This window comes from Saccopteryx bilineata, chromosome 10 (assembly GCF_036850765.1).
Source record: "Saccopteryx bilineata isolate mSacBil1 chromosome 10, mSacBil1_pri_phased_curated, whole genome shotgun sequence".
In the NCBI taxonomy this organism is placed as follows: Eukaryota; Metazoa; Chordata; class Mammalia; order Chiroptera; family Emballonuridae; genus Saccopteryx; species Saccopteryx bilineata.
In genome coordinates, this window is record NC_089499.1 from 22,648,373 (window position 1) to 22,668,100 (window position 19,728).

Genomic DNA, 19,728 nt, shown 5'->3' on the forward strand with positions numbered 1-19,728 from the left:
GAGGTTGGTTTGTGAACTTTAAAGAAAAGGGTTTTAATAACTTAAAAGTACCAGGTGAAGCAGCAAGTGCTGATGTAGACGTTGCCACAAGTTATCTAGAAGGTTTAGCTAAAATAATTAAGAGCAGATTTTCAATGTAGACAAAACAGCCATGTATTGAAAGAAGATACCATGTAGGACTTTCATAGCTTGAGGGGAGAAGTCAATGTCTGGTTTGAAAGCTGCAAACGGCAGGCTGACTGACTCTCGTTGGGGACTAATGCAGCTGGAGACTTTAAGTTGAGGCCCCTGCTCATTTACCATTCTGAAAATTCTAGGGCCCATAAGAATTATGCTAAACCTACTCTGCCTCTGCTCTATAAATAGAACAACAAAGCCTGGATGACAGCACATCTGTCTACAACATATTTACTGAATATTTTAAGCCCAGTATCGAGACCTACCACTCAGAAAAAAAAATGATTCCTTTCAAAATATGGCTACTGAAATAGCCCAAAATTCTAAAATATTATTAACCTTTTTAAAAAATATGTAGTCTGACCTCTATGACCCAGCAATCCCACTCCTGTGTGTACAGGGCTGACAAATGCAACTCAAGTGTTTACCAAGGAACATGTTCAAGAATATTTATTTATACCAGCCTGACCTGTGGTGGCTCAGTGGATGAAGCTTTGACCTGGAACACTGAGGCCGTCGGTTTGAAACCCTGGGTTTGCCTGGTCAAGGCACATATGGGAGTTGATGCTTCCTGATCCTCCCTGCCCTTCCCTCTCTCTCTCTCACTTTCTCTCTTTCTCTCTCTGTCTTTTCTCTAAAATGAATATATAAAATCTTAAAAAAGAAACAAAGAATATTCATACCAGCATTATCCAGGATAACCCAAATTGTAAAGAACCCACACATCTCCAGCAGTAGAATAAATAGATTATATAGTCACACAGTGGAATATTACAGAACAAGGAGAGTGCACAAGTGCAATTAGGCACAAACAAAATGAGAGAGTATCTCAAACAAGCTGAATGGAAGAAGCCAGGCACAAAGAATACCCGGTAAGGTTTCCTTTACATAAAATAAAAAATCAAGAAAGCTAATCCATTTTGATTAGAAGTCAAAATCGTGGTCTCCTTATGGGAGGCAGTGACCAGCAGAGGGACTGGGGACTCCTGAGGTTCAAGCAATACTGGATTTCTTAACACGAATGCTGGTTCTACAAGTGTGTGCAATTTGGGAAACCTTATTGAGCTATACATTTAGTATATGTGTGCTTTTCCTTAGGTATTGTACTTTAATTCCTTAAAAAGGTTTACTTAAAAAAATATGGCCCGGAATATGCAGGTATCATTTCTTTACAAGTTTTTTTTCAGTGGATGATATGAATACTCTTGGCTTTAGAATGTTATTTTACCACTTCATAATTTTCTCCCTGCGAACAGTTACAAAACGGAGGTCAAACTGGAAAGGAGGCCTCAAACCAGCACTTAATGGAGCCACTAAGCCCTTTCTCTGGCCTCTCACCTGTATAGCCCCCTCCTTTTGACCAGTTTGAGTCTGTTGAGTCAACCGGAAACTTTGCTCACCTTAGTGTGGGGATAAAGCCCACAGGGGGGTTATATCCTATCTCTGCGACTTGGTAGTGGCCTGACTTAAAGTAACTCTCCTCTCTGTGCCTCATCTGTAAAATGATAATAAATGATAATCCAACCTCGTATAGTTGTTGTGAGGACTAAATGAAGTAAAACATGGAAAGCACTGAGTGTAGAGAGCACTTTGAATGATAATTGCCTGCATTCATTTTATGACTCACCTTTTAATTTCTGGAAATCCAGATACATTCTGTCATCAATGGTGTCTTATAATCACTGTTCCTCAGGCTGCAGTTGTGACATAGTTGCCACTGCTTGTGCTCACAGCTTTGATTTTCTTTATGTGTGTATGAATGATGAAAAGAATTCCTCTAAATAAGTAGTTCTTTCAATACGCACGAAATTAAAATTTTAGAAGGCAGTTTTTGTTTTTAACCTTAGTGGACATGTTAAAGGGTGGCTTCTTGATTTGATGAAGTGTCCTTTTTTTTTTTTTTTTTTTTTTTTACAGGAACAGAGAGAGAGTCAGAGAGAAGGATAGACAGGAAGGGAGAGAGATGAGAAGCATCGATCATCAGTTTTTTGTTGCGACACCTTAGTTCATTGATTGCTTTCTCATATGTGCCTTGACCGCGGGCCTTCAGCAGACCGAGTAACCCCTTGCTCGAGCCAGCGACCTTGGGTCCAAGCTGGCGAGCTTTTTTTTGCTCAAGCCAGATGAGCCCACGCTCAAACTGGCAACCTCAGGGTCTCGAACCTGGGTCTTCCGCATATCATTCCGATGTTCTATCCACTGCGCCACCTCCTGGTCAGGCTGAAGTGTCCTTAGGAAAGACCTCAGGAAGTCGTGTTAGAAGCTTTCCAGCATTATTCTATTTTTTTTTAATATTCCCATGCATTATCTGATTTTTAAAATTATGCTTAAAAATCCATCATTTTAAACTAGGTATTTTCCAGTGATTTTTAAAGCTTCCCTAGAAATTGGGCATTTGAAAGACTTCCCAGGGCTGCATTGCACAGTGCCAGACGCTCAGCCATCTCCTGCTTCCTTCTGCTCATAAGATGCCCTTCCCTCCTGTCCACTGCCCGTCCCCGAGCACCAGCAAACACAGAACCTGGGCCAAGGGCTCCATGTCAATTCTTCAGAAAGACCTCCACCATCCCCCCCAAATCCATAGAACCCAGTGGTTCTCCAACTTTGCTGCATATTGGAATGATCTGGAGATCTTTAAGCAGTGCTGATGCCTGGTCTCAGTCTCAGAAATCCTGATCCAATCGTTCCAGGGCCCCTACCTGGGCATCGGCATTTTAAAGAACTCTCCAGAGTCCCTACAGGGCAGCCAAGATGGGGAAACAGTGCATTACCGTGTTTGATGGTATTCTGATATTCTCTTAATGGATGACTTGAACTGTCGTCTGTGTCTTCCACTAGCTCCCGAGGATGTGGAGTTTTCTCCTTGTCAGCACCCCACCCCCACCCCCACCCCGCCAAGAGCTGAGCCTCCTAGAACAAAGTCTAAGGAGACTAGCAGGTAGTTCGGCTTCTTCAAGACTCGCCATTGGGCCTGAAGGTAATTCAGGAAGGATTTCAGGGCGGGTCCCTCCTTGAGTCTTTTGCAACACGCTATATTCCTGGCTCTGGTTGTCCAACCTCATCCCCGCCCCACGCTTCGAAGCTTAGTGGGATGTTAATGGAGCTGACTGTCCCCTCCTGGTCCTCCGCTTTGATCGGCATCGGGACTGTCTAGCAGATCGCTCCCCCGCCCACCAGCCCCAGGAGCACCAGGCAGAGTCTGAGAGCTTGTTTACCCGCTTCTGGGGTCTCCGAGGACAAACAATGAGGGGGAGCTCAAAGAAAGGAAAACTCCCACAGGGAGGCCCAGGAGGGGTTCCGCGCGCGCGAAGCAAGGGGGCGCTGCGCCTTTCGCCTTTCGCAGCGCCAGCCTCCCCGTCCGCGCGCGCGTTTCCGGGGCACAGATCAGCTGGCGGCCAGCCTTGGAGGGGACCGCAGCGCAGCTGCAAGGCAAGCCCCCAACGCACCGGCCTAATCTATTTCAGATCTTCCCGCCAATTGTGTCCCCACCCTCAGATGTGCTGAGCCAGCAAAAACTGCGAAGTTTCCAGGAACTAACTTAAAGATGTATTTTTAAGTGGAAAAAAAAGCAAGGTGTTAAAGAGTGTGTACAACAGCATGCAATGGGTGGAGGGCCGATAAGAAGAAGAAATTGAGGTTGCATATACTTACTTGCTGGTGCAAACATATAATAAGTCCCGGAAATACTCGTGAGAAATTAATTGTGGTTGTTATTAGGCTGAGGCGCGAGACGTTGCAGCCTGGTGGCACTTTGAGGTTTTAAAGCCTATGCAAGTATGTTTTTAAGTAGATATGATTTTATATTATATATTGTATGGTGTTATACATAATATATTCTGTTGTGAAAGGTACATTATTATATGTTTATATATTATTATGTATAAGACCATCCAATATATTGCATAATTCACTTCTCTGGCTGTTGGAATCCAAGTATAAATTAGCCTCTACTTTCGAGACTGATCTAAAAAGTACAGAGAGCTTTCTCGAGGCTTGAAAAGGCAAAGAGGGAAGATCAGAGGAAAATGTGGGATGCCCCCCCCCCTTATATCTTGTCACTGAAGGCAACGGAGCGGTTGTGGGGGAGGGGCGCGGAAAACTGAGGCGCTGGACCTCACAAGTGCAACCCCGAGTGCATTGGACTTCTAATCCCGCGGCGTGCAGCGTCGGGAACCCACGCGGGGGAAACCTTCCCAGCTCAGTGAGGACGCCTAGGTTCCAGCACCTGCCTGGTACTGGCAATGTTTTTGCTCAGGCCTCTAGCAGGGTGTGGGTGGGATGACTGTGCATCACGATGGGGACCTTCGCAGCGCGCAGGGAGCCGGCCCTACAGGAGGACGTGGCTTCTCCGCTGGCGAGTGCGCGGTCCCGGGGATGCGGCCGCAGAGGCCTGGGGCGCATAGGAGGGAGAGAGAGATGCTGGGCAGCCTCGCGTTCCTGCTCATCCGCAAATCAGGAGCTTCCTGCGCCTGCCAGGGAGGTGGGAAGAGGCCCCAAGGTCCCCAAACCCCCGCACTGGAGCGCGTGGACGGGCCGTGAAGAAGGGAAGAGAAAATTCCGCGGGCAGTTGGCTGTTGCTTCGCTACAGTCCCACTGCCCAGCGCCCCTTGGTAAAAGCTCAGGGCCTGGAGACCCCGTTTTCCACCAAAGGTTTTCAAGTTCCAGGGAGAGGCGGCTGCCTGCGCAGCTTCTGGGTCCGCTCGAACTTGCTCCTTTCTAATTTTATGCCCCCGGGCAAGCTTGCCTTTCCCAGACTCGGTTTTCTTATCTGTAAAATGGGGATGATAAAAGTACCTACCTCTGTGAGGTGGTAACCAGGGTTTATACGAGATACTGTGTGCCTAAGGCTCGGCCCAGCTCTGGCTTGTAGACAGAGGTCTCCCTCCCCCGGTTATGGTTATCCCAAGCAAGAATGACCAACTCGAACCCCAACATTGAGATTTAGGGGTCCAAGGTCCTCCAAAGAGACTCATAAAGTTAAGGCGGCTGCAGATGGGCACCAAACGCCGTCCACTCGCCTGCTCCGAAGTCATACCAGGTCTCCATTCCAACGCCTACCTGGGAGCCCTCCCCTCAAAGAAAACCACACTCCGCGCCATTCACAGGTGCTTAACCACACACGCGCGCGCGCGCGCGCGCACACACACACACAGAGCCCCGCAGCTCAGAAGGCCCGCATTCAAATTCCCCGGCTACCATTTTTAGCTCGTGCCCTTGAACAAAGGCCTTCCCTTCTCCAGGCATCACTTGATTTCGTCTGTGAAATGGGATCACATTGCAGAGCGCTAATTTGAAAAGGTCGGACAGGTAAAGCCGAGTCCGGCCTAGAGTTAGCTGCTGCTGCTTTTATTATTTCCCTCCTTTGGCTGTGAATTCCAGGATAAACCCTATTTAAAGATCGTCCTCCAATGGGTGGAGACATGATCCCAGCTGCCCTTTGCTCCCCGTAGAGGCTCCTTTCCTGTGCGCCCCTCATAATCTGTGGGAGGAGGGGGTTCTTCCCGGCCCCTGCGGAGAGGTGGAGCAGCGCAGGGAGCCCTGGGCTCGCGGGCCTCCTCCAGACTTCCCTCCCTAACAACAGCCCTCTGGGGCTGATCCGGCTCGGCCCCGGCCCTGGCAATCTGCAGATGCAACAATCACCGAGCATCCAGATGGCGTCTTTTTCGGCACTCCCAGATCAGGGTGCCTTCTCCCAGAGCGAGAGCCCTGCGGGAGGCTTCCGACTACTCACTTAACTTTGTCATCGTCCTGCGTCTAACCGAGTAGGGGGAGAACAGAACCGGAGCTAAAATACCCTGTTCTCTCCCTTTGACCAGTAACCCGCCGGAAAGGCAAAATTCCTGCGGGGGTCGAGAGGGCGGAGCGGCCTGGGAAAAACAGAATGCTAATGGCGGGCTGGAGGGGGCGGAAGGCGCTCTGGGCTTGGGGCACCCGCCGCCTCCCTTTGAAATGCACCTTTCCAGCCGCGCTCGAGGGGAGGGCACTGGGTTTCCGTCCCTTCTGGAGACGTAGAAAGTGTTCTGATGGAACACTGGGGTCTTCTTCTCTTAGGTTGCAACGGACTTGCTCCAGCTTCCTATCTCTGGTTCACGTTGCCTCTGACCTGTTCGCTTTGGCCTCCCCCATCAGACTGGGAATATCTGGATATCTCATTTAGTCTCAGTTATCTAGTAAGAAGGACAAACACGTGAGCTTGGTGTCAGTGTGATGGTAGTAATAGGAAAGACTGTCGACCATCCTCTGTGCCAGGTGTTCTAATTATTTGATATTCTGTATGCTATTGTTACATTGGGCACCGGGGACAGAGAACTTAAGGAGCTTACCCAGACCCACAAGCTAGTAAAAGATAACCACAAATAAACTCAGCCCCGCCTATAACGTTCTGCTATTTTCTTACGGGTCTGAAAATGGAGTTTAAGGAATGATCTCTTTGGTCTCTATTCTGTTGACCTTCCTTCCTCCTTCCCTCTCATTCTCTCTCTTCCTCGGTTATCTTGTGGGCTTAATTCTTACTGCTGAGTAATTCTCCAACGCACACTCCCCATCTCCGTATTTCTCAAACAGGGCCCAGGCCTGAGATCCCAGCTCCCCATCATGATGAAGCCTTGGTCAACAGGGTTGGGTTCTGCCCACCTGTTGGGTCGACATCCTGCTGCACCTGTACGATAAGGGTGCCTTCTGTTGAAACATTCATTTCCAGAGGCTCTGGCAGCTGTGTTAGTGATGTGCAAGTGATTGGTGTTTAATGTAATATTTCTCCTTGGCTACACGGTGGTCACTCCCCTTAACAGCTGCACTGCAAACCCAACACTAACTTTTCTATTTCCCTGGGGAAAAGGTCAACACTGACATACACACGGAATGCCAGGTCATAATGTAAGGACTTTGGGTTAGAAGAGGTCTAAAAAAAAGAGAGAGAGAAAGAGATTTAAAAAGTCTGAGAATGATGAAAATACCTATTCCATGAATTCGTGAAGATCTGTGTTTCTTTTTTCTTTTTTGGGGGGGAGCATTTTCACTTTAGTCTTCATGGTTATAAAGCCTGAGAGCTGACGCTGACCTTGGGCTATTTATTTTAACTGTTCCAGTTTACAAATTTATTAACCCTTTTCTTTCAATGAACAGATGAGCACCTAAGTGGTAAGTAAGCCTTTCAAGGTGCAAAGTAAGCGGGACAGGTGGAGCCCCTATGGCTCTCTCATATTTTAATACGGCAACAATTGGTCAAACGTTCCCATCATTTACTTTTGAGAGTAATTTACTTTGCTTACTTTGCTTCACGTGGCTTTTCCTGTTATTTATGTGAATATATATACTTCCATGAATATGATGATGAAGACAATGGCAGCAGTTAAATCCAGTAATTCTAGTTGAAAAACTACTTTCTTAAAATATTCTTTCTTCAATGTTAAGCAAAGACCTAGTTGGGGTTTTCTTTTGTATTAAATGATTTTGGTGTGTTGATGAACTTTCATTCCAGATTCCCCCACCTCTTCATACTTTAACAGTGAACAATTCCAGCATCCTAAACATATGAGTTGGTAGCTAAGGTAGTCGTTTAAATTGGTCGCTTTTGTTTGAAAAAAGAAAATACAGTGGGTTTAATATAAATAACCCTTTGCCCCATACATTTGTGGACCTGAGGATTTTTTTTTTTTTTAAAACAAGTGATCAGTCTATTTTAGTGTCATGGAGAAATATAAATGCTTATAAAAGTGAAACTGTTGGTGGGAGTACCTTGCTGTTGTCAGCAGAATCAACACTACTTGTCCGTGCCAGAAAAATGTTTTTATCTTATGGGACATTTTTTTTCTTTCTTTTTTTTTTTTTCAAGAAAATAAAAGTAAACCGTGAACAACCTTACGGTGATGAAAGCTCCCTCCCCCCTTCGGAAAGCACAGGGGAGGTGGGAGATCTGGCCAGCGGAGAACAAAGGGCCAAACAGTGAACCCGAGATGGTGAAATAAAATGTAACGTCAACAAAGAAAAGGCCATAGATAAATAGTAAAAGGACCAACTCACCACAAAAAACCCATTGACGTTTTCCCAGGGTCCAGGCGAAGCGCTGGTGACCGGTTAATGTTGGAATGTTTTCCTAGGGTTAAAAGGAGGACCGGCAGCGAGTCTGCTCAGAATTTACAAAGTGTTTGAATAACACGGACAGTGTTTGGATAACACTTTTTTTAGTGGGGGTGAAAATAATAGAATTTACTGGGACATTTATATAGGCCCCCTTGGTTGTGTGTGGGGTTTTGGGGGGGGGGGTAAACTATATATCATTGCACTCATCTATAACTTACCACTGTGACTTATCCATACATGTGTACAGTATATGTATTTGATATGTGATAGTCCTGTGACAGCCATTGTTCTCAGTTTTGCTTTTAAAAGATGAGTGCCCAGAGAGTGGGTACCTTTAAAGGGGAGGAAGGGGTAAAGAGTCCACCTGGCCAGGTTGGCAGCCACTTTGTGTTATCAGGGTGAGACAGTGGCACGAAGTTGGTATTATTGCTTGCGACCACAGAGCAGGGATCCTTAGTGGGCTCACACACAGGCTTGGCCTTGGCTTCATGGAGCCATCAAAGGGCCCTGCCTGCTTGGTCTCAGGCTGAAAGGTGCAAGATTTGAGTTAATCCAGCCGCATTTGGGTCTGGGGTTCCAAGGGGTCTCCACGTTTCCTCCCCAATGTTGATGTTTTTGTTCAACGTATTCCAATACACTGTCAGTAGAGCCACATAAAACCAGGCACCTTTCAATAAATGTCTCATTTGGATTTCATGAAGCTTGGGGTGTAATTGAAATCAAACAGCAAACAGGCTGGAAGGCTCTGTTATTTGCCCACTCAATCTGAGGAGGGTGCTGCCTGACAAGTTCACTGAAGCCACTGCCTTGGATGTTTCTGTTCCTATTTCTGGAAAAGAGCCTTGGATTTTTTTATTTTTTTATTTTTTTTTAAGCGTAGCTAAGACATGTGAAAATAATGTACCTCTCTCTTCCCCTGGTTAAAAGTAAAATTGAGCCAGCAAAAGGAAAGCCCATTCCAAGTAGGAAATCATAGATTTGCTCATTTATAACTCTCTAGGTATTGAGACTAGTCTATTCTATATGTAATAATAAAAATGTAATTAGATAATTAATACAACCCATTCAATGAAATCTTTTTGTGTGTGTGTGGCAGAGACAGAGAGAGTCAGAGAGAGGGACAGACAGACAGAAAGCGAGAGAGATGAGAAGCATAAGTTCTTCATTGGGGCTCCTTAGTTGTTCATTGATTAATTCTCAATAAAATCTTTTCATCTCTATGCAGTCAGGGGGAAAATATCTTTAGCTGAAACAGTCCTTTTCACGATTTGTTTTAAAAAACGTGTTTGCAATATATATTTATTAAATGTGATCTAAGTTACGAATATATCTTTCATATCCCCCAAATCCTGAGCCCCAGGACAGTTGTGTGGAACCTGAATTTTGATTCTTTCTCTTTGCTTCTCCATCTGTGAAATGGGTTAACGTTTGGGTGAAATACTGGATAGATTGGGGAGGTGGAGAGAGATGAGCTGCAACTCCCTGCCCCAAGAATCGGCACCGGTCCCGATTACACACACGTGTTCGTATATGTTTAATAATTAGGTAGCCCTGGAATGGACCCACGAGCTTTCAAAAGCTTGCTCTGGGTCTGGAATAAAACCAGCCCTTTCTGCTGCGGCGCGGGGGACAGCTGGCCCGCGTTATTTGCGCCAGAGTGGGTCGGAACGATGCCTGTTGCCGCGATGGCACTCTGCCCCGCGCAGCGGCGGCCTCGAAAGCGATTCGAAGGGCCACCGAGGCCCGCTTTCTCGCTGCGATGAAGCGCACAACTGCTTTTCACTCCCGGTGACCCCATCTCCCTCCAAAATAATGTGAGATTAGATCTCACCCCTACTTTCTCAGCAAATATCCCGAAGCTCAAGGGGCAATGTGGAGGAGCCGAGGAGTGGTCAACAGGACCCCTCGCCCCGGGCTAGGTCGCCGGGACACCCCAGACTCGCGGCCCTGTGCTTTCCTCGCTGTCGCATCCCCTTCCTGGCATCTCTACTTTGAAAACCTTGAAGTCTGCAAAAGCACAGAAGGACTTGCAACATTCAATTCTTCAAGCCCTCCCTGGGTCACAATAAAACAGAAGCCGGGGAGATGGGAGTGAACGGTGGTGATCAGAGCAGAGAACCACGCCAAAGCCAAACTGAACCGGCGGGACGAAATGCCAGGAGCGCCAGGCTGAGCGCGCTGGGGGGTCGGCTGAGCGCGCTGGGGGTCAGCTTTCCAGGGATCTGCTTCTGGGCCGCGGAGCCCGGGAACCTCGAGGCCTTCACCCTGACCCACTCGCTTAACTAGCTCCCTCCCCTTGGTTGTGCTTGAACCTGGAAACCCAGCGCGCGCTCCCGGTTTTCCACCGCGGGGGGTGGGGGGGCTGGTGAAAGCCCAGAAGCGTCTCCGTCGCTCTGAGGACCGGCCGTGTCGCTCTCTAACCCGGACGCGCGGGTGTTGGCACGGCTGTGGTTTGAACCTGGCCGGGACAGCTAAGAACAGTTCCGCACCGGCGCGTGAGAGCTCAGCAAACCCCGTGGCCGCCTCATCTGTTGTGGGCGAAGAGTTTCCCGTGTGATCGTGTTCGGTTGGGGAAGCAGAGTCCCAACATCTCAGCCGGAAAACGCGCTTCCCGGAGCGATTACGAGCCGCGTCTGTAATTGCTTGTTAACAGCGAATATTCAGGCTTCTCCTTATCGGCAACGAAACGTGCCCCGTTCCCCCGTAAGAATAAAACAATAAAATATATGAGCGCACACCGTTGACTCCACTGTCTGAGGAAACGCAGCGGAGAAACAGGCAGTTGGGGCAAAAGGGCTTCATTCAATATCAAACTGATTATTTCACTAATTATTCTACCTTCTGTGCTGCGCGGCGGAGGAGAGCTCAGGGAATCTCCACCGCGAGGCTGCTGGGAACCTTTGTTTCGCGGTGTCAGGCCCAGATGATGTTGGAGTGGGGGAGGATCTGGGATTCAAGGAGACTGAGCGGCTTGGATTTTAAATTGTGGGGAGTCAGAGTGGTGGCCTCCTGAAAGCAGGAATGTCGGCGTGAGGATGAGGGTGTGCCCAGGGTCCCACCCCACCAGCGCTTCTGGTTCATGAGCGGAGCCTTGGTCCTCAAGGGTGGCAGCGTGCACTCACCATCCCCGAACCCCAAAAGCCGAAGTGAAGTTCCTCCCCCAAAATTCTTCCCATTGACTGAAAGGATGGGACGGAACCAAACGAAAGTGGTTCGTACGTGTTGAATGCCAAGGAGTCTTCCCCCCTCGCAGGGAAAGTGTACTTGAAGTTACAGCCCCTGACGAGGAAAGAGAGTTCGCTTAAGCCTCTCACCAGTTCGCCCCAGATCTCCACCCTCAGGGCCGGAGACACCTCCCTCCCGGCCACTAACACCTGCGCCCGCCCCCGCATTTTCTTCTCAGCGCCGGAGTGGACCCCGCTAAGGAGACCCCAGACCCTGTTCCCCTAAATTCCAGCTAAATACGGACACCAGAACTGATTCTCACAGCAGGACCGACCGAGTCTCAAAAAAAAAAAAAAAAAAAAAAATCAGACCGAAGGAAAAGAAAGTCGCAGGCGACTTGATCCAATTAGTATGTGCCTAATTGAATTAGTGTCACCTCCATCAGCCAATAGGAGGGACCCGGGGCCGCGGGGCCGCGTAGCCCCTCCCGGGCGGCACGTATATAACACAGCCGGTGACAGCCTGCAAGTTTCCAAGTAAGTGGTCAGCTTGACCGATAGCTCGGCGGTCAAGAAGGGCAGAAAAGCCAGCGCTGATGGGTGGATGGGAACAGCGATCCAAGTCCTCTTCTTTCCGGGTGTGAGTGTGGGAGGAGGGTGAGGGCCCAGAGAAGCTGGAAGGACGGCTAAGAAAACAAGTGCTTCTCGATCAATTTGCACCTCCTGCCTTTCCAACTCAGTGCGCTTTCCTTGCGGAAAGGACGCTAGGCTCAGCACGCGCGAGGGCGCCTTAGCTGCCCGCGTGCGGCCAGGTGGGTCGCCCCGGCAGCAGAGGAAGGGGAAGTTACCTTCCCCTCGGAAGAGGGCGCTGGCTCCCCCATCCTGCCTCTATAATAAGGCCGCGGGAGGAGAGGAAGCACTGCCGTCCGCGCTTGGTAAAGCATGCAGTTAGGGGAGCAGCTCTTGGTGAGCTCGGTGAACCTGCCCGGCGCGCACTTCTACCCGCTGGAGAGTGCGCGAGGTGGCGGTGGCGGGACAGCCGGCCACCTCCCCGGCGCCACCCCCTCCTCTCAGAGGCTGGACTTAGATAAAGCGCCCAAGAAGTTCTCGGGCAGCCTCTCGTGCGAAGCAGGGAGCGGGGAGCCCGCAGCCTCCAGCGCGGGGGCCCCCGCGGTCATGCTCAGTGACGCCGACGCCGGGGACGCCTTTGCCAGCACCAGGGCAGTGGCCAAGCCAGGGCCCCCGGACGGCCGCAAGGGCTCCCCCTGCGGGGAAGAGGAGCTGCCTTCAGCCGCCACCGCCGCGGCCGCCGCCACCGCCGCGGCCGCCGCCACCGCCGCGGCCGCCGCCACCGCCGCGGCCGCCGCCACCGCGCGCTACTCCATGGACAGCCTGAGCTCGGAGCGCTACTACCTCCAGTCCCCTGGGCCTCAGGGCTCCGAGCTGGCCGCGCCCTGCTCGCTCTTTCCTTACCAGGCGGCAGCCGGGGCGCCCCATGGATCTGTGTACCCGGCTCCCAACGGCGCGCGCTACCCCTATGGCTCCATGCTGCCCTCCGGCGGCTTCCCCGCGACCGTGTGCCCTCCCGGGAGGGCGCAGTTCGGCCCGGGAGCCAGCGCGAGCAGTGGCCCGGGCGCCAGCGGCGGCGCGGGAGGCGGCCCGGGAGCCTATCAGTACAGTCAAGGGGCGCCGCTCTACGGGCCTTACCCCGGGGCGGCAGCCGCGGGGGCGTGCGGAGGCTGGGGCAGCTTGGAGGTTCCTGGCTCCAGTGTACGCGCCCACGTCTACCTATGCAACCGGCCTCTGTGGCTCAAATTCCACCGCCACCAGACCGAGATGATCATTACGAAACAGGGCAGGTGAGCGCAGCGCCGAGGGGACCCAGGGAGCTGGGGTGGCCAGTGAAAAATGTGACCCCGAGGAAGGCCGGGGACGCACTTTGCCTGGAGAGTTTTTCCGCGCGCGCAGTCATTGGAGACGCCGCGCCTTCAATTCGGTGTCTCTTCCTTACACGTTCGCGGGTGATTTCTGCAAGGCGCTAATGTATGGATGCTTCCTCCCTCCCGCTGCCCTTACCTGGACTGCCGAGGATGGAAGCAGTGGGAATGGAAATGGAGCTTTGTCCACAAAGCTGGATCGACTAGATCCGCCCGCGCGGCGGTGCGCTGCTCCCGGCTTGCCGGCGAGGGACCGCGTCTGGGGGGAGGCGCGAGGGTTGGCCCCCTGCGCCCAGCAGATGGGCTCCCGCAGTTTTAGGCGCCAGGGGCTCCAGGGGGCGCTTCCGGAGGATGAGCGCGAGGACCTGAGCTCCGGCAGCGGAAGCCTGGTCAGGATAAGTTGTTGGGTAGAACCGGGAGCCCAGCCTGGCTGGGGGTCGGGGATGAGAAAGTTCTGATACCCGCCCAGCTGCGAACAATGGTTACTCCTGCGGAAAGTGGGGGTGATGGGAGCGGGGCTCTCAAGGGGCCTTTTTAGCCTTACCGGTAGAATTGAAAAAAAGATATTTTTTTGGACAAGAACAACTTAATGTTGTTCTCTGATATTTGTAAGTATAAAAATTAATGATCTTTCACGTCGTGGAAGAAATAGTGCGTGGGCATCTTAAAAAGTCGAGAGCCTGAGTGGGGAGAAGGCGCAGAATCACATGACTTTGGGGAAATACTACTGACTTTGGGGCAGATTGTTTTGGAGAAGGGATGTTCGAAGAGTTGCCAACTCAAAAATATTTGACATCGTAAGGGCCATTTTCCCGGTATTCCGTTCATTCTGTAGACTCCCGAGGGTCGCGCCCCGCCCCTGCCCCAGGTGCCCGCGAACCCCGCGGCGCGCGGGCCCACTCCCGGGTGGTCACACCGCTTCTCCGGCTCTGTTCCCTCGCACAGGCGGATGTTTCCTTTCTTGAGCTTCAACATGAACGGCCTCAATCCTGCCGCCCACTACAACGTGTTCGTCGAGGTGGTGCTGGCGGACCCCAACCACTGGCGCTTCCAGGGGGGCAAGTGGGTGACCTGCGGGAAGGCGGACAATAACATGCAGGGTGAGCGGCGACGAGGCCCGGGCTGGGCGGAGCGGGTGGGGACCCCGAAACAGGCGAGCGTTTTCTCCCGCCTGGAACCTGGAAGTGTTAACATGAGCGTCTTTGTCTTGACTGTTTGACAATGGGAAGGATTGCTACATCAGATTTCTTGCTTATCAATACATAGAACTTTAACCATAATCCCACTGCAGCCCTTCCAGCCCCCAATCCCTACGTTTGAGGAATGAACGATCATGAATAGTCATAAACTCCCTGGGTGGCGAGGGCTCTTGGCATTCTACTCTTTAACTTGAGAAAGTCTTCCCCAAGGTTGAGTCCCACCTAGAAAATACAACCATTTGCATCAGCTGTTGGCGCTTCAAGCTTTATTTGAACTACAGGAGGCAGCTCCTGTTGGCTCCATTTTAATATTTTTTTGAGGTGCTGGTAAGATGAGCACCTTGTCCAAGGAAGGCTGTGGAGGCACAGGGGCCCTGGAGGGGGTGGGGTGGGGTGGGGTGGGGGCTCTCGGTGGAGTCTGGTTGGTCTCCACTGGCCTTCTCAAGCAGCTAGTTCTGGGGAGATGGGCCCTGTAAGCCCTGCTCTTAAACCGCGCCCATCGGTAATAAGACATCCCTCTCCTGCTACCCTCCTTGTTTAAACAGCCCTGTGTGCTTGGGTTTTGTGTTTTGTTTCATTTTCTCTCAGGCAACAAAATGTATGTCCACCCAGAGTCTCCTAATACTGGTTCCCACTGGATGAGACAGGAGATTTCCTTCGGGAAATTAAAACTCACCAATAACAAAGGCGCCAATAACAACAACACTCAGGTAGAGTGGCAGCGGAGGGGGTGTCTTCTGGCTCCAGGTCTCTTTTTTTAACAAGTTTCCGTGGGCTCTTCATTGTATGTATATTTGCAGTGCTACCTGTTTGCCCGCCTATTTCTAAGGTTTATTTTTCTTTTGACTTCTCTCATTTTCACTTTTCAATAACAGTGAGTTGACTATTAGGAACAGAAATACTGAAATTTGGGGGGGGGACTTAGGAGACCAAGAGGAAAGAGTGTTTCTGAAACACACATACCCAGCTATTCTTTAAGTTTCAAAAACGGTAATGATAAGCCCTTTAAAATGGCAACACAGAAGGACAGCTGTTGGTAGAGAGAGAGCAAGCGAGCTGGAGTCCTCATTCCAAAATGTGCCATTTGTTAAAATCTAATCTCCCTGATCTTTTTACGACACTTCTTCGATTTGGCTGCTCTATTCCTGTACTGTTTCCAGATGATAGTCCTACAGTCTTTGCACAAGTACCAACCACGACTGCACATTGTTGAAGTAACAGAGGATGGTGTGGAGGACTTGAATGAGCCCTCAAAGACTCAGACGTTCACCTTCTCGGAAACGCAGTTCATCGCTGTGACTGCCTACCAAAACACTGATGTGAGTGTCCCAGAAGTCCCAAGACTCTCAGAAGCCAGGTCCAGCGTGATGTAGCACTCAACAGCTATTTCTCTCCTCTATCTAGATAACTCAACTAAAGATTGATCATAACCCCTTTGCAAAAGGCTTCAGGGACAACTATGATTCGTAAGTGCTACTTTTATTCATAACTGCATGGCATGTCGGAGCAGGACATTCATAATCAGACTCTTTCCTGAGAACACATTCTAGAAAGTGCTTTCAAATTTGTGATTTTTACCTGTTTTGATTTTTGCACACACACACTATATATATTTCTCCTTGACTAATCTTGCTTTAGAATTTTCACAGACGGGTTTTGTTAATCGCTAAAGAAATGTTAAGGGCTTTACAAATGAGGAGATTTTTAAAACATTTGAGTGGAGATTTGACATTTTCATAATCTGCATTTACATACCTTCCCATTTAATCCAACTTTTTTATCCTCTCAGGAGCAAGTATTATTACTCCTCCCCCCTCTTTTTTTTTTTTACATAAGAAAACCCTGACAACTAAGGATGTCATTTTCATACCAACAGCAAGGCTCTACAAATGCCTTTTACTTTGGGGGTTTCTCATACCACTGCCAGCCTCCCTTCCGTCACCCTGACAAGGGAGTTGCTCCGAGTTTCTCAAATCCTAGGACTTACAAAGGTGGATTTGTATAGTTTAAATATATACTTAATGCCTGGGAAGGAACATTTTCTTATGTGGTGGGAAATTTTTCCGGAAGAGCCAAGATTTCAGTTCAAATGGGCCAGAGCATCCCCTACCTCCGTTCCTCCATGCGGACAGACCAGCACTTTTTTATTTCTGGGAATTTGGTTTGTTTGGGGACAAGATTAGGGTCTTTTTTTTTTTTAAGTGTTTCTCTTTATATTGTAGCATGTACACCGCTTCAGAAAATGACAGGTTAACTCCATCTCCCACGGATTCTCCTAGATCCCATCAGATTGTCCCCGGAGGTCGGTACGGCGTTCAGTCCTTCTTCCCGGAGCCCTTTGTCAACACTTTACCTCAAGCCCGATATTATAATGGCGAGAGAACCGTGCCGCAGACCAACGGCCTCCTTTCACCCCAACAGAACGAAGAGGTGGCCAACCCTCCCCAGCGGTGGCTTGTCACGCCTGTCCAGCAGCCGGGGACCAACAAACTAGACATCGGTTCCTATGAGTCTGAATATACTTCCAGCACGTTGCTCCCATATGGTATTAAATCCTTACCCCTCCAGACATCCCACGCCCTGGGGTATTACCCTGACCCGGCCTTCCCTGCAATGGCAGGGTGGGGAGGTCGCGGTTCTTATCAAAGAAAGATGGCGGCCGGACTCCCATGGACCTCCAGAACAAGCCCCACTGTATTCTCTGAAGATCAACTCTCCAAGGAGAAAGTCAAAGAAGAGATGAGCTCTTCTTGGATAGAGACTCCCCCTTCCATCAAGTCTCTGGATTCCAACGATTCGGGGGTATACACCAGTGCTTGTAAGCGAAGGCGACTGTCTCCCAGCACCTCCAGTAACGAAAATTCTCCCTCCATAAAGTGTGAGGACATTAATACTGAAGAGTACAGTAAAGACACCTCAAAAGGCATGGGAGGGTATTATGCTTTCTACACAACTCCCTAAAGTTCTTTTAACCTCATAAAAAACGAGCTAACTTTTTTGCAGATGGACTTGGTGGTGTGTTTTGTTGTCTTCTTTGCCTAGGTTGCCAAAAAAGATGTTTGCCTTCCACCTCGCTGCATCCTGTTCTGTGCAATTCTCTAAAAGAAGGTGCCAAAGTGTTTTGATTGCTGCAGGTAACTGAAACAAGCCTAGCATTTTATTATCTCTTTCTAAAATAAAGTTAATGGAGGACTTGGACGTGTTTCACACATTTGAAGGTTATTCAAGATTCTGGATTTACGGTATTTATTGGAAACACTAAACGTTCAAAGGAAGGGGCTGTGAGGGTTGAGTTGCTGAGTGCTATCAAATGAGTGGAAAGCTTGGTTCTTATTTCTGTTTCTTTTAAATCTGTAAGCACATAGAAGCCCAGAATCAGTAAGGTATTTTGCTTCTAAAAGGGCTGGTTCTTAAACTTCATCTGGGGACTTTTTGCTGTTGTTACCTTCTGCTAGGGACAAAAAAATATTAGGCCTGGGAGGCAAGAAAAACTTTTGTAAAGGTTCTGGTTTTACCTGACTGATTCCTCCCAGGCATTCAGAACAAGCCATGTTTGCCCTGGTCCAGGATTGCCTCGTTTGCTAGGCCTCTGCCCTGTGCTGGGGTGGCTATAAGACTCAGGAGAGGACAAGGGAGTCACCCCAAAAAAAGAATGAATGAAAGAAAGAAAGGGAATTTTAAAGTGTACAGTTGTGTGTGTTTAGATACACTGTAGAATACGGTGAAATATATTGTCCAAATAGTCTAGGTAGGAGTCTGAGATTATGTAAAATTGGTGCTTTGGCTTTGTAAAGAATTTGCAGATCACCGGACAACAGCTGCAGGGGCAGGGGACTAGTTTCTCTCCTCATCCCCACCGTATTTGGGAATAATCTGTTTACTTTTTAGATAGTTAAGAATGTACTCAGCTACTCTGTACTTTAACTTGAACCCATGTCTAAGGAAAACTCCTGTTTCCTCCTCTTCCTTCGCCACCCCCACTACCCAACTTGGTAATGTAAAGACCCTAGAACCTGACGCCACAGCTCCTATATATAGGCCTTTTAGAGATCTTGGATTTTTATGTACAGTCTTAGTTATTTTTTAATAAATGTGGTTCATGAAGGGAACAGGCACAGCTCTGTCTTCTGTAATACGGGATTTGTTCTAAAGACCTTATTTTGCTTCCTCTTCCACCCTTCTCCCCGTGGACACGATCCCACCAACCCCTCTCCCTGCCACGGAAGGTTCTAGAATCTCTAAATGGACACTGTAGTCATGACAGGGGGTGGGGATGCTTTTCATCCTATTCCTCCAACATGAATGTGGTTATTTCCTCCCCCCACTGGGAAGTCTGGTATTGAGGCTGGAAGGTAGGTGGAGGTTACCCGGGTGCAAGCCCGCGCTACACCAGACTGATCCAAACCTGGCAAACCTCGCCCCTTTGGCGTCCCGGCCCTGCCGCTCGTGAACGTGAACACTTAGTTGTCTGGGCTCCATTCTAGGCTTCCTTGGGGCCGCCCGCGCCCGGACCCGTGCGGGCTCCCTGGGAACCCCCGCGGCCCTTTGAGCGCCCACGAGTTCCGGGGTGCGCGCAGCAGCGGGGAACGGGCCGCCCACAGCTCGGCTTCTGCGCCCACGTGCGGCTTCTGCGCGGAGTCCCGGGGCCGCGCGCCTCGGCGGCTGCTGCCGGCCTGGCCCGGGCTCTCTGCGGGCGGCCAGACCCGCCCGGGGACACGGGCTGCGGCGCGGGCGCGCACCTGCACACGAGGATCCCAGCCGTCGGGCCGCTCTGCAAACAGCACCGTGGATTTGGCTCTCATCTCCCCCAGGAGGGCGGAGGCGACCCCGTCCCCGGGCTGAGTCCTAGGCCAACGAGTTCCACCAGGGATGGGGCGGAGGGCCCTTTGTCCCCCGCCAGACGTCCCGCGGGGTTTATCAGCAGACGCTTTTAGGCCCAGCTTGCAAACCTCCCCAGCCCCCTCCTGACCCGCCCGGGGTAAAGGTCTGGCCGGGAGGGTCGTTCTGCTAACTGTGGCGCGGAAATGCACCTACTAAGAGGATTAGCCGCTGGGAGGCGAGCAATCAGCCGGGACCTCCTCCCCTTCCGCGTCCAATTAAGGCCACCAGGAGCTTGAACCTCGCCTCCCCCCAGTTTCCCATTACTTCCACCCTTCGGGGACTCGTGTT

General features: G+C 50.2%; 1 protein-coding gene across 2 annotated transcripts; it reads left to right on the forward strand.

The window, feature by feature from the left end:
• Window positions 1-11,992: 11,992 nt before the first annotated feature.
• On the forward strand, window positions 11,993-18,230 carry EOMES (eomesodermin). 2 transcript variants are annotated; one of them, XM_066245664.1, is made up of 6 exons: window positions 11,993-13,282; window positions 14,306-14,460; window positions 15,148-15,269; window positions 15,720-15,878; window positions 15,964-16,025; window positions 16,782-18,230. In XM_066245664.1, the coding sequence occupies exons 1-6, from the start codon at window positions 12,366-12,368 to the stop codon at window positions 17,518-17,520; spliced, it is 2,154 nt and encodes a 717-aa protein (XP_066101761.1). In that variant the 5' UTR covers window positions 11,993-12,365; the 3' UTR covers window positions 17,521-18,230. The 2 variants fall into 2 exon arrangements, with proteins under 2 accessions (XP_066101761.1, XP_066101762.1); XM_066245665.1 differs by having other exon boundaries at window positions 16,839-18,230.
• The last annotated feature ends 1,498 nt before the right edge of the window (window positions 18,231-19,728 follow it).

What these genes read in the sequence shown, in the direction of transcription:
- EOMES (XM_066245664.1), top strand. Translation starts at nt 12,366, where the DNA reads ATGCAGTTAGGGGAGCAGCTCTTGGTGAGCTCGGTGAACCTGCCCGGC. An exon ending in ATCATTACGAAACAGGGCAG is followed by an intron (nt 13,283 to 14,305) that starts GTGAGCGCAGCG and finishes TCCCTCGCACAG; the next exon opens with GCGGATGTTTCCTTTCTTGA. An exon ending in CTGCCTACCAAAACACTGAT is followed by an intron (nt 15,879 to 15,963) that starts GTGAGTGTCCCA and finishes TCCTCTATCTAG; the next exon opens with ATAACTCAACTAAAGATTGA.